The sequence below is a fragment of the Callospermophilus lateralis genome, chromosome 15 (assembly GCF_048772815.1).
Source record: "Callospermophilus lateralis isolate mCalLat2 chromosome 15, mCalLat2.hap1, whole genome shotgun sequence".
Lineage (NCBI taxonomy): Eukaryota > Metazoa > Chordata > Mammalia > Rodentia > Sciuridae > Callospermophilus > Callospermophilus lateralis.
This window is the reverse complement of record NC_135319.1, coordinates 85243533-85258171: the sequence shown is the minus strand read 5'-3', so window position 1 is coordinate 85258171 and position 14639 is coordinate 85243533. Positions and strand designations below refer to the sequence as shown.

The 14639-nt window shown below is 45.9% G+C and overlaps 1 protein-coding gene and 1 non-coding gene across 10 annotated transcripts in view; both read right to left on the bottom strand.

The window, feature by feature from the left end:
• Tacc2 (transforming acidic coiled-coil containing protein 2) overlaps nt 1-14639 on the bottom strand; it is a 190705-nt gene that overhangs the window by 165535 nt on the left and 10531 nt on the right. For all 9 annotated transcript variants that reach the window (XM_077105524.1, XM_077105516.1, XM_077105517.1 and 6 more), the window contains exon 2: nt 6449-6546. In XM_077105524.1, coding sequence (XP_076961639.1) covers nt 6449-6481 — 33 coding nt within the window. In that variant the 5' untranslated portion in view covers nt 6482-6546. The remainder of the gene's footprint in view (nt 1-6448; nt 6547-14639) is intronic.
• On the bottom strand, nt 10877-10950 carry Trnaa-ugc (transfer RNA alanine (anticodon UGC)). Its single transcript has one exon. It is a non-coding gene; the product is annotated as a tRNA-Ala (tRNA).

Genomic DNA, 14639 nt, shown 5'->3' with positions numbered 1-14639 from the left:
CGAAAGGAGTTCTGTTAAAGCAGTTAAGAAGGCTAATGCTCCTCTGTTCTTGGCATTGTTGGGGCTCTGTGCCAGACAATTCTGTGCCGGGCGAGACGATTCTGAGCATTGTTGGATATTTTGCAACAGCCCTGATCTCTGCCACCTAGATGCCAGTAGCCCTCACATCTCAGACCTTATCACAAATTGTCTCCAGACGTTGCTAAAGGTCCCTGAAGAACGAAAGTCCCTCCTTGGGTCAGTACTGCTGCTCTGTCTAGCTGTGGGGACTTGAGGGAACTTGAACCTTAAGTGGAGTCCAGGGGAACCCAGGGAGGGGTGAAGCCACGCCCCTTGGTTTGTTAGTGAGGAGTGAAGGCCATGCTCAGGAAGTGCCCTGTGCTCACCTACCCTTGGAGGGCTCTCTGCAGGTGGCTGTGCTGCTCCACACCAACACAGCAGGGAACAGTCTTTCAGGTGGAGACTACAAGGAGGGGACCTGAGCTGACCCAGCCAGCAGGCACCCTTGCCAGGTTCACAGTGTCCAAAAATAACCGAAACTGCTTGCCAACTTTTTTTTTTTTTTTTAATGTAAGATTTATTTTACACAATGTTTTAGAAAACAGGAGTAAGCACATCTCGGCTCATTTGGTGGGGCTAGCATTACTCTGATACCAAAACCAGACCCCAAAAGAAAACGACTCAGCAACACTTCTTGTGAATTTAGGTACAAGTTCTCCACAAAACAGTAGCAAGTTGATGCTAGCACGTGTCAAAATAATTATGGACCACAACCAAGTGGGACTTATTCCAGGAGTGCAGGGCAGGTTCCACATTTGAAAATCAGCCAACGTCATCCATCATATCAACAGTCCAAAGAAGAAAGATACTATGATTATTTCAATTGATGCAGAGAAAGCATTTGATAAAATCCAACACCTGTTCATGATTTTAAAAAATCATAAGCAAACTAGAATAGAGAGGAACTTCCTCAACTCGACAAGGGTGTTTATAAAAAAACTGGCAAGCTGGGTACAATGGTGCAAGCCTGTCATCCCCGTGTCTCAGGAGGCTGAGACAGAAGGATCATGAGTTCAAAGCCAGCCTCCACAAGGGTGAGGCACTAAGCAACTCAGTGAGACCCTGTCTCTAAATAAAATGCAAAACAGGGCTGGGGATGTGGCTCAGTGGTTGAGTGTCCCTGAGTTCAATCCCCAGTACCAAAAAAAAAAAAAAAAACAAAAAAAACCACCTTGCAGCTTAAGCTTGCTTAAGTAAAGACTGAATGCTTTCCCCTTGGCAGTGGAAATATAGGAAGAGAAGGGTTCCTCTCTCACTGCTCTTAATCAACATAGCACTGGGAGTCCTAGTCACTGTATTAATGAAAAAGAGCAAAGAAATGAAAATCATGGAAATGGAAGAAAAGAAACGATATAGTCTCTATTTGCAAATCACATGATTGTCTACATAGAAAATCCGAAGGAATCAACAATGCTAACAAAGTAGCCCCTGGAACTGGTAATTGAGCTCATCAGCTGTAGACTACAACATCAGCACACTAAATCAAGGCCCTCACCATAAATGTGTGGACACCAAAGTGACAAACACGAAATAATCTACAGTCACTCCAGAGAAAATGTTCTACTTAAGTAAAACTTAACAAGACACGTGTGGGTCTGTTCACTGAAGATTACAAAATGCTGGTGATGAAAGAAATAAAGATGACCTGAAGAAATGGACAGTCCATTGTTCCTGGACTAGAAGACTCGGCACAGGAAAAAGTCAAATTTTCTCCAGTTGATCTAGAGAAGTAATTCCTATCAAAGCCCCAGCAATCTTTATTTTGTATATATAGATCTATTCTAAAATTTATTTTAAAAACCGTAGGTTGCAGAATCCTGAGAACAGCTTCAAAAGAGAATAGAGTGGGAAGAATCACTGCATCTGACTTCAAGACGTGTTCAATAGCTAGAGTAATTAAGACAATCAATGAAGCAGAGCTGAGAACCCAGAAGCAACCCACACAAATATGCTTAACTGATTTTTTTTTTTTTTTTTTTTTTTTTTTTTTGGCACTGAGCCACATCCCCAGCCCATTTTACTTTTTATTTAGAGACAGGATTTCACTAAGTTGCTGAAGCTGGCCTTGAACTTGCAATCCTCCTGCCTCAGCCTCCCAAGTTGCTGGGACTACAGGCAGGCATCACCACGACCAGCAGTTTAGCTGATCTTTTACAAAGATACAAAAGCAATTCAGTAGAGGAAGAATGGTGTTTTCAACAAATGGGGCTGGAGAGACAGACAGTAATGGGCAAAACTACAACAAACACCAAGAAATGAACCTCAACCTCAATAGAGCAAGATAAGCCCTAAGAGAAAATATTTACAAAAGACACACCTAAAAGAGAACTGCTATCTAAAATATACAAAACCTCTCAAAATTCAGCAATAAAAATGCCAATGACCTGATGAAAATAAGCCAAAGACTTTAATAGACGCCTCACCAAAGAAGATAGAGAGAAGGCAAGTATGGCCCATGTGGAAAGATTCCCCAAGTCATCAGGCATCGGGGAAATAAAGCAATAATGAGATACCACGACACACCTACAAGAATGACCCAAATCCAGAATGCTGGTGAGAATTTGGAAGAATCATGTGTCAGAAAATGTGTCACAGCTTTCTATTGCTATGACAAAATGCCTGAGAAAAAGAACTGGAAAAGAAGAAAGATTTATTTTAGCCTGGTTTCTGAGGGTTCAGTTCATGATCAGTTGGTTCTCTTGCTTTGGGCAAAACATCACTGTAAGGAGCAAAAACTACTCACCTCATGGCAGCTGGACAGGAGAGAGAGAGAGAGAGAGAGAGAGAGAGAGAGAGAGAGAGAGGGAGAGCGAGCGCTTTTACAACAAAACCCTTCCCCACACCATTAAGCTCCAGAGTCATAAGTGGATTAATCCACCCATGAGGTCAGAACCCTCATGATTGAATCCCCTCTCAAAGACTCCACCTCTGAACTTATGCCTCCACAAAAACCCGCACATGGATGTTACTGCATCTTTATTCAAAATTTGGAAGCAACCAAGATGTTCTTCAGTAGACAAGTAAACTCTAGCGCATCCATCACTCAGAAGACACCAGCACCCAAGCCGTGGAAAGACACAGAGAAATCTCAACCACATATTGCTAAATGAAAGAAACCCATCTTAAGAAAATACTGCATGATTCTGACCATAGGACATTCTGGAGAAGTCAAAAACTACAGAGATGATAAAGAGCACAGAGACCTGGGGGCAGTGAAAATACTCAGGGTGATACTATAATGGTAGATACCTGTCACACATTTGTGAAAATTCATAGACGGTTCAACATCCAGCCTGAACCGTCATGTCATCTGTGCCCTCTGGGTAATAAGATGCCAGCGAAGGTTCATCAGTCATAATAAATGTACCCCACTGGTACAGGATGTTGACAATGGGGGGGGGCTATTTTTGTGTGGGGACAGGGCGCATATGGGAAATCTCTGCACCTTCTGCTCAATTTTGTTATGAACCTAAAACTGCTCTAAAAAAGAGGGGGGCTGGGGATTGAACCCAGGGCCTCACACATGCTAGGCAAGTGCTCTATCACTGAGCTACATCCCAAGCCCAATTTATTAAAGAAAATAAGCTTCAACCTAAATTTAGCACCTTACACAAAAATTCACTCAAAATGGATCACAAACTTGAACATAAATGTAAAATTTATGTAAAAATTTTTAGAAAAAATAATAGGAGAAAATCTTCAGGATGTAAGGCTAAGCAAAGAACATTTAGACTTGATACCAACAGCACTATTCATGAAAGAAAAAACTGATAAATTGTACCACTTTAAGATTTAAACTTTTGCTTTGTAAAAGACCCTGATCAAAGGATGGTAAGTTCCAGAATAAGAGAAAATATTACCAAACCATAATCTAACAAAAGACTAATATCTCATCTGTATAAAGGATTCTTAAAACCCAATGCAAAAATAACAACAGTAATACTGATAATCCAAATAGAAAATGAGAATGAACAGAATGTATCCATTGGGGATACATTCTAAGACCACAGTGGCAATGACTGTAACCACGGTAATACTGAAATTTATATTTACTATGCTTTTCCTATACATATATACCTATGACCAAGTTTAATTTACAAATTAACCACATTAAGACATTAATAGCAATAAATAATAATAAATACAATTATACAACAAATCATAATAAGTTATGTAACTGTGGTCTCTTTTTCACTCTCTTCTTTGTGATGTGAGATGATGTAATTTTCCACATGATGAGATGAAGTAAAATGAACAACATAGGCATTGTGAAATATCATTAGGATACCATGTAAGGGTTATTTGAATACAAGCACCACAGTGCTATGACAGTTAATCTGATAAACAAAGACACCACTAAATTACTAACGGGTAGATAGCATATACAGCATGGATACACTGGACCAAAGGATGATATTACATCCTGCACCAGATGGTGTGAAATTTTATCATACTACTCAGAACAGTACAAGGTTTAAGACTTATAAATTATTATTTCTGGAATTTGTCCATTTAATGTCTTTAGGTCGTAGTTGATCACAGATAACTGAAACTTTGGAAAAAGAAACCATGTCTAGGTCTGGGGGTATAGCTTAGTCGGTAGAGTGATTGCCTCACATGCACAAGGCCCTGGATTTAATCCCCAGCACCACACACACACACACACACAAAATCACATCTAAAGATGGCAAATAAGCATGTGAAATTTTTTCAACATCATTATCCACCATTGCAATGCAAATTAAAACCATCATGAGATCACACAACACATCTAAGAGACTGGCAGCATCAAATAGGGATAACACCCAATGATGGTCAAGATGCAGGGAAACTGGATTGCTCATAAGTTGGTGGTGAGAATGTAAAATGGTACAGTGACTGGGAGAAAGCCCAGCAGTACCTTATAAAACTAAGCATGCACCCATCATGTGACCCAGCAATTGCTCTCTTGGGTATTTATCTCAGAGAAATGAAAACAGCAACTTTATTTGTAATAGCAAAAAATGAGAAGTGACCCAGTTTTGCGTCAATGGATGAATGATTCAAGGAACTACAGCACCTCCATACAGTGGAATACTATTCAGCAATACATCCAACTTGGATGACTCTCAAGAGAATTATGCTGAATATCCTAAAAGGTCACACATTGTATAATTCTATTTATATAACATTATTGAAATGACAAAATAATAGAAGTAGAGAACAGATTAGTGGTTGCCAGGGTCTAGAATGGGAGACAAGAGGGAAACTGGTGTGGCTATAAAAGGACTTTCAGAGGAATCATGTTATGATACTGTGTAATAGTCTTGCAAGATGTTATATTTAAGGGAAACTGCGTAAAGGGTACATGGGATCTCTCTGTATTATTGCTTAAAATTGCACGTAAATCTACCATTGTCTCAAAGCAAAAAGTTTGATTTAAAAAAAATTTAAGACTTCATAGAAAAATAGGGGCTTTTGGCTTATTTTAAAGAAACGGCCCTGCACAAGGAGGAGTCATCCCACATGGCAACCATCAGCTGGAATTGACAAGAACTCATTTCAGCTGCTTTGGGCAAGAACTGGCCTGTTTGCCATAGTACCCACCTCTCCCTATTGTCTCACACCCACACCAATGGTTTCTTGCCTATCCATAAAATCCCTGGACTTTGCCACCTCTTCTTTTGATAGTTTCTGTTTTCCTGCTTGAGAAAAGAAAATTGTAGGGAAGAAAATGGCAGAGGGAAACTAATTGCAGTAGGTTGGCTTTGGGATCCAATTTTCTCAAAGAACTCAACACCATTAATCCAAAATTCCCACTCCATGTGAGCAGAATGGGAAAGCGTGTCTCCCTGATTTTTTCTCACCAGGACATTGTTAATATTCTCAGACTGAAAATGGATCATGATAGAATTTGGATAGATCCTATTCCCAGCCTTAGGCAACATCCGGCAGTTAAAAGCCCATTCCTCAATTGTGGAAACCTTGCCTACCATGAGAACAAGAGTTTGCATTTCATCTGCTCAACGCAGATCGATTTCAAAATCATGTTTAATGGCCATGGCTCTACTGAAGGGAAGACTGGGAAGATTTTAACCTCCTCCACTAAAACCATGTTAAGTTGTTGAGTGGGCACAGTCTGGGCAGTAGTGTGCCAAATTCTCATTATGTCAATTTTAGAAGCTCAGAATAAAATGGAAAACTAAAGTTCATGGCTTATAAAATGAGAGAATTTGAAAATGCCATTAACAAGCCTCCACGGTGGGGTGAGTGCCTGCGTGCGTCTAGGCATGAGCCGGGGCTTTGCTTGGCCTTTCCTGGGCACAGAGGAGGCGCTGGGGAGCAGGGAAGAGTGTGGTCAAGGTCAAGAGAGCCGGGCAACTCTAAGGAGGAGCTTCCCCATACCCACCTGGCGCTCCGAGGTGCTGTTCTCGTTGCCCATGGTCACTCAGGGAGTCCAGGTGTCTTACTTCCAATGAACGTCCCTCAGAATTTTGTCAGGGGCGACTGGAAGAAATGAGAGGGTGTCAACAGGTGCAGAACGGAAGGAGCGCTGAGGCTTTCTGTCTGCACCTCTCCCCGAACTCCAAAGCCAGATGATGTGAAAGGCTTATCTCTGCAGTCACATCATGGAAAATTACTTTTGAAGGTTTGCTTTTGCAGTATGCCACCCAAGCTCCTTTCCCAGTCGGGGCTGCTGTTCCCTCCCGGCCCTGGGGTTGGCAGACCTGCTGGGAGGCGGGTGGGCGCGGCCTGCCTGGCCCATGCCAAGCGCACACACACAGGCGTCTATACACACACAGCCACACGGGGCCTGTGGGCCCGAGGGCTGGAGAAGCATTGCTCATGGAGTGTTTGCTGTTTCCAATTGTGTGCAGCTTGGGAATTCAGCATGACGGCTTTCTCATGCTGGTGACAGCAGAGCTGGGTGCCCAACATTAGCAGGCGTGAAACCCACTGCTCTCAACAACATCTGGTCTTCGTAGATTTTACTCTAAACACTTGTTTCACCAAATCAGTTTCACTTCTACCCACATTTTTACGAAAGGGGAATGGTTTCCTCGCTGAGGAAAAGAAGTAGTTGGGAAATCATCACGGAAACTTGCCAAGACAGCTGGAGTCCTTCCCGGGGCTCACTCACACGGTGACCCGGGTTGACTCAGGATCATTGTGCTGCTGACGCTTCCCACACACTCAGGTCATACACGGGGAGTCCTGAGACCCTGCCCCACAAGCAGGACCAAGCTCCCACCTTCACTTTTCCCAGGTGGAGAGACTTAATTTACAGAAGGTTTAGACACCAGAGACCTTTAGAGCTGGTGCCTTAGAGACATCTGTCTAACCCAGAGGGGACACTGAGGCCGGAGAAGGCAAGGGGCCTGCCAAAGACCCAGGACGGGGAGGAGAAGAGCCGGAAATAGAACTCAGCCTCTTGCCTTCTAATTCAGGATTTCTCCCGCCACAGGAATGGGGCTTTTATGGGATTATTTCCTCAGAAAACTTAAAGTTCGCCCATTGGTTTTCTTATTCGTTCAACCAACACTGAGCTACATGGACTGAACATTCATTGGAAATAAGACATCAGTGCTGTGAGTAGGCCCCAGTAAAATGCCTCCAGCAGAAAATCCCAAGTGAGGTCACCCCAGTCCTCAAATCCCCTCACCCCGAACTCATTGAAATGGTATGATCCCTTATGAAATTCACGCCATTTGCTATGAACACACACACACACACACACACACACACACAATTCAGGCTCACTTATAGAATGTAAGAATCTTCAGTTACTTAAATTCGATCTCCAGACACAGTGGCACATGCACTGCCATTCTAGCAACTCGGGAGGCTGAGGCAGGAGGCTCACAAGTTTGAGGTGGCAATCTAGCGAGGCTCTAAGCAATTTAGTGAGACCCTGTCTTAAAATGAAAGATAAAAGGGGACTGGGGATGTAGCTCTGTGGTAAAGTATCTCTGGGTTCAATCCCCAGTAGCCCCCCCCCCCAAAAAAAAACAGATTAAAATTGATCACTTCAGTGTAGTTCTTCCATTCATTTGGAAGATGATTCTTCCAAATGTTGACTGTTACTGTTATTAACTTCCCTGCATCCATCAAGTTGAACTGTCCAAAATGATAGTTTCATATAATCCAAAGTGATATTAATTTTGACATTGATTCACCAGATAAATTTAATAATTTTATTAAAAACTGGGTATTTGAACTAGGGGTTTTTTTTGTTTGTTCGTTTTTCCTTTTCTTTTTGGTTCCAGGGATTGAACCCAGGGTCCCTCAACCACTGAACCACATCCCCAGCCCTTTTGTATTTTATTTAGAGAAAAGTTCTTACTAAATTGCTGAGGCTGGCTTTGAACTCCCGATCCTCCTGCCTCAGCCTCCCCAGAAGCTGGGATTATGAACTAGGTTTCCGAACAGACTGGAAAGAATGGCCAACAACTGGTGAAGTGTAAGCTTCAGATCCGCAGAGGGAAGGCCTGGCTGCATCTGGAGTCTCTGCACCTAGCAGGGCTCCCAGCCAGGAAGCGGGTGGCAACGCTCTGCCTTCTCACTTACCTTTGGGGCCGGCCTGGAATTTGGACGCTGCCTCCAGAATCTGCTTTCCAGCACCTGGGCTTTCTCCTCTTCCACTCAGGGGCCCAGGCCCTGAGCCACCTCAACCAGCTGGGCAAACAACCTGTCTCCACCCCTGCACCGGCACCAACCAGCTGAGCCTCCTACCTGGGCCCGGCCGGCTGGGAGATTAGACAAGCCTTCCTGCCCACATGGAATCTGGCTTCGCAGCCCTTCCCTCCGGCCTTTCACACAGGATTTTCCCGGTTATTACATCAGCGGGGCTCCTTTCAGAAGAGGCTTATCTAACTAAAGCAGCCCCTGCATCTGATTGGCTGCACCCACAGCGGGACGGTCCTGGCCCAGAACCACAGGCTGGCCCTTACGCTCTCGGCGGGATCGGCCTCTCTTTCTAGGAAGGAGTCAAAGGCTCAGTGGGCTTCTGGTGTGCACCTGGGGAACCTCCACTCGAGTTCCGCGGAGAGCCAGGAAACTTGTGGAAAGGCGCTGACGCGGCAGCCTGGCACCTGTTGACGGGGAGGGTGGGCCGTGCGCACCCAGGTGTGGCTGGAGTTTCAGGAGGGAAGCTGTAAAAGGCAGCAGGCAGCCCGCCCACTGGGACCCTCCCTGCACCCCCTGCCTGCTTCCCTGGATTCCTCCCCCCATTGCCCACCAGCCCCTCCTTTGCATGAAAGCAGCCAGAAAGGAGAGGAGCCTGGCAGAGCTTTTCATTTAAAGGAAAGTTCTGCAGAAGCCTAGACTTCAACTCCAGGTAGGAGCACTCCAAGGGAAACAAATTAGCACTTCAGGGAGCCTCCTTGGAGGCCCCACCAGGGAAAAGCTGAAGGCAGGGCAGGAGCTTAGTACCCCCTGTGGATTGTGACAGCAGAAGCCTGTTAGTTTCAACAGACTAATGGGTAAGTGCAACCCTGTCTAGCCACACCATGGAATACTAGTAGACACAGAACACAGTGAGGAATCGATCCAGGCTCCGACTCTGATGAACCTACAAACCGTTATGTCCAGGAAAGATGCTCCATCTGAAGCCACAGGGTGCATGATTCTGTTCACATGCGACATTCAGAATAAGAAAATCTAGAGAGGAGAAGCCAGAGTGGCCAGGGACAGGGGGAAGGAGAGTGACTGCCTAAGGGGTACCTGTGCAGGTCATGTTGTGCCGTGATGAAAGTGTTCTAGAACTAGCTGGAGAGGGCGGCTGCCCAGCGTTGCAAGGGCACTAAATGCCACTCGGTTGCTCACTTCAGAATGGCTGATTTCATGTTTTTGATTTTTAAAAGCATGTTTCACATCTTGGGGTTCTGCCTAAGATATTGTTTGGAAAAAGGATTCCACCACTAGACGAAAAAAAGTTTGGAAAACATTTCTTCTGTGTTTATCAACATGAGGTCTCTGTATGGTTAAGGTTTGGAGGGATGAGAAAAAAGAATGTTTGCTTCCACCCCTAAAAATCACAAGAGAATTTTTCTAAATTAGAGAATCCAGTGAAGCAAAAGATCTTGGGTGAGCCATTTGGGAATGAAGAGGCAAGTCTTCAAGGGGACAAACAGGGACAAAAGAGAGAAAGCCCTGAAAAATAGAAGGGGCAGATTGGGGGTTTGCTCCTGAAGAGGGTTTGGGGGAGGAGCTGGCCAGCCAGAGGCACACCTGGACTCAGAAGGTGGGCACACTCAGAAGGTGGGCACACTCAGAAGGTGGGGCACACGCAGGGTCCAGCCCTCAGGTGTGCATATTTTTGTGATGTCCATTTGCTCCACAGTCCACCCTGAAGGTTCTCATGGTCAGCTCTGCAGCCAGCACAAATCCCTCAAGTGACTGGGGTTTATAGAGGCAGGAGGGCTGCATTCCAGGACTGGGTCAGCTCTGGGATCCCTCCCGCATGCTGGCTTCCAGAACGTCCTCAGTTCTACCGAAAATGAGAGGCCTCTGCTCCTTACCAGCAGCGTTTATTATCATTACTGTTACTGCCTCTGGTGGCTCTTTTGTGAGCAGCCAGCATTTCTTGAGGATTCACATGCACCTGGTACTGTGCTCCAGTTTACATGGAATCCTTGTAGCAAAGCAATGAGGGCAATGAGGTCAGACCTATCGTCAGCAGATGAGGGTCAGAACCAGATTGTGGCCAAAGGACACACATCCCACCAAGGGGGTGGGACTTTCTGTTCCTAGCCCCTACCCCTTTCTCCCATCACATGAGGGCTTGTTTCCCAGGTAAATCTGTCTCTGTGTGTGTGTGTGTGTGTGTGTGTGTGTGTGTGTAGTACTGGGGATTGAACCCAGGGCCTTATGCGTGCAAGGCAAACACTCTACCAACTGAGCTATATCCCCAGCCTTCCCAGGTAAATCTTGCTGCACACATAAGCTAGTCGCCCAGAGAAGGCAGATGAATCCTCTGAGGATTCAAGTCAAAACCTCATTTATTGGCATCCTGAGGGAAGACCTGCACTGAAAACGCACATTAACCCAACACCTAGGCGGCCGCACACAGGCTGTTCTCTCAACCAGGCTGCTTGTTTATCTGCATGGAAAAGGTAACCTGGATGGCAAGCAGACCAGGACACCCAAGTTGCCAGAACTGCAGTTGGTCCCCTAAACAGGATATACAGTTACTCACAGGATCCCGAGGAGGACGGTGGGTGTGGAATCAGAGACGGGTGTCAGCTGCAGGCAGAATCAGCTCTCCCCTAAGGTGCCTGAAGGCACCACCACCCTTCCATCACGGTTCTTGAGCACAAACAACTGAAATTCCTCTGGCCAACTCAAACAGAAAAGAAGCTCAGGGGCGGAAGTCGGGCAGTCGCTGTTGCTGAGGGAAGCCTGAAGAAGCCGGCTCAGATCAGGCGGGGACAGAGGCCTCCGGGCAGCTGAATCCACTGCCAGGGCCTGGCCAACGAGGGGCCTGCCTGGGCAGCTCCCACTGCTGCCCCAGTGGCGGCCGCTGGGATCACTGGTGGTGCCTCCAGCCCCTGGGTCCAACCGCTGGTGTCACCATGGCTTCTGGACCCTGGGCATTGCCTTCAACCTCTGTCCTACCACTGCTGTGTTGTCCCCCACCAGGCACTAGAGACTGTCACTGCCAATGGGAAGAGCAAAGGAATACACAGACTTCTTGGTTCCCGTGCAGGGCTGGGGCTGTGTCTTGGAGGGATATGCTGACCAGGCACAGGGGACAGGTCCAGATGCAGGGCACCAGAGATTCTGGAGTGCTCACGTTCATCAGTCGCAACCCCTTTTCCAATGGCAACTCGTGGACTGGACCCCAACATCAATCTCTGCCACGTGCCATGGTCTGCAGGTATATCCATGGCAGACCTGCTCCCCCTCTCCAAGCTGGCTTCCTCTGACCTCGACATCATGCAGCTGGCCAGCTCCCCACGTGGATGTGAGTTGGCTTGTCTATTTCTGGGACAGCCCACTGCAGTGGCTATAGAGGGCTATGAGGAGAACCGGACCCCGCGGCCAGGGTGGTGCAGTGTGAATGCCAACGCCTGCTCCCTTGGTGGACAAACTCTGGCAAATAACTACACTTCTCTGTGTTCACTTTTGTTATTTCTAAAATGGGAATCATAATAATCCCTACTTCACATGGCTACCATGAGTTAATTTCTATAAAGTTCTTAGGCTAGATTCAGTGCTCAGTAAACTGTCGACTGTTACATTATTGACAGTGGGTGTCTTTGGAGCCTCCAAGAGGTTAGTCTCTCCCTAAAACAAAGCTTCTGATGCTCTCTCTTTATTTCTGCCGTAAAATCCTGCATCCAGACACTAGTAATTAGAAATGGGTCTCATCTGCAATAAAAACACAGCTGACTGATTTGTGCACTGGCAGAAAAAAAAAATGTTTGACTAAGAAAATTTATAGTATAGGCCCAAAGAGGGGAAAGTCTGTGGCTTCAGGAACTTTTTTGGGGGGAGATGGAGTACTGGGGATTGAACTCAGGAGCACTTGACCATGAGCCCCAGCCCCAGCCCTATTTTATATTTTATTTAGAGGCAGGGTCTCACTGAGTTGCTTAGCGCCTCACTTTTGCTGAGGCTGGCTTTGAACTCGAGATCCTCCGATCCTCCTGCCTCAGCCTCCAGAGCCACTGGGATTACAGGTGTGCACCACCATGCCTGACTGGCTTTGGGAACTTTTGACTGGCCATTTACAGTGAAATACTTGCTCCCTCCAACACCTCCTCCCAGTCCAGTCCCCCGCTGTGGTGTTGTTGGGCATCAGATGTTAACTTAGCTAGCCACTCTATATCCCTAGGGGGAAAAACTACCCTTTAAAAAGAATCCAGGATTCTTTAGTAGGCTTTTAATTAATTCAAGGTGGTTGGCCACAAATAAGGATGGACTCCCCAAGATTTCTTCCACCTAGTTGTTCCCTGGACACTGCCTGGACAGTCAGGTCAATGGAACTCTTTCCTCCAATCAATTTTAAGCTAATCTTAATATAATTTAAAAATACAAATATAAGATGTATTTGTTCCATATTTTTAGAAGACAGTTGTGAGCTGGGGATGGGGCTCACTGGTAGAGCACTTGTCCAACATGATCAAGGCCCGGGTTTGGTCTTCAGCATGGCAAAAAAAAGTTGTTTGAGGGCTGGGGATGTGGCTCAAGCGGTAGCGCGCTCACCTGGCATGCGTGCGGCCCGGGTTCGATCCTCAGCACCACATACAAATAAAGATGTTGTGTCCGCCAAAAATTGAAAAATAAATATTAAAAATTCTCTATCTATCTAACTCTCTTAAAAAAATAAAAAATAAAAACTACACTGGTCTCCAAAAAAATTAATTAATTAATTTTAAAAAAAAAGTTGTTTGAGAAAAAATTTATTTATTTTCCACTGGTGTGTTGGTGTCACCTCATCAAGACATGTGGCTCTGACGTAGACTGGAGATGAGGTAGTGCAGGTGCCCTCTCATAGATGAAAAAACAGGCTGGGGTTGGGGGTGGGTTGCAATTTGCCTGGTTTCCGTCCCCCACACTGTCCTATGAGAGCAGCCTAGTGATGATCTGTGGGGCTTGTTGATATGTTAGGTAATCAATTATGGTTTCTATTTGATTTTTATTCTCTATAGAAAAAGAAATCCCTCCCCCATTTTGTGATGTGCTAAAAATGTGTCTGTTTCAAAATTTGTTTTTTTTTTAAATTAGTTGCACATGACAATACAATGATCTTGACATATCATACATTTGAATCAAATGGAGTATAATTTCTCATTTTTCTGAGTGTACAAGGAAGGGCAGCAGAATAAAATAAATACTAGTATTGCTGTATGTATATACGTGTCTGTATAACCAATGTGATTCTGCAACCTGTTTCAAATTTGATGACTTCTGATACTTCTTCTGCAGAGAATAACAGAGATCGTTAGTGTCAGGGGAAGAAACCTTGAAGGTCCTCTCCTTCCAAACTTCCCTTCACAGAGGAGGAGCCCAGGAGGAGAGGGTGGCAAGGGGGCGTGGGGGATGGGCCAGAGTTAGCTTCCACAGCTGGGCCTGTTCCAGCAGGCAGCCTCGCTGGCCCAGCCCCTGCAGCCCTAAGGGCAGAGCAGCTCAGATCAGAAGTATCTGTCCACCCCTGCCGGTGGGGCCAAGGTTCCGTGTTGGGGGCAGGTTCCATTGCTACCCCTGGCCAGCCTCTCTGGGGCTGCTTGACCTGCCCTACAACCCAAACCAGCTGCGACTGCCACAGAGCCGCCCCTTCCCAGCAGGCAGGAGACCTTGGCTTCTCCCCCTAGGGACCCGAGCTCTAGCTCCCTACCTTGCAGGGTTGAGCAAGGAGCTACTTATAGCTCTGTTATCATGTTCCTGTTTTAATACAAACAAACAGCTGTAGCCTGGGGAAGAGATTTATTAAGAGCTGTCGCTTGCTTTCTGCTCTGGCAAGAGACGGTCATAAGCACCAAAGACCTGGCTGCTCCTGGGGGTTTGAGTGAAGTGACAGCTCTTCCCTCATCCTCTCCCCTTCTGCTTTCTTCTCTCCCTCCATCTCTGAGGCCCCTGGACACTTTGAAGTGTCT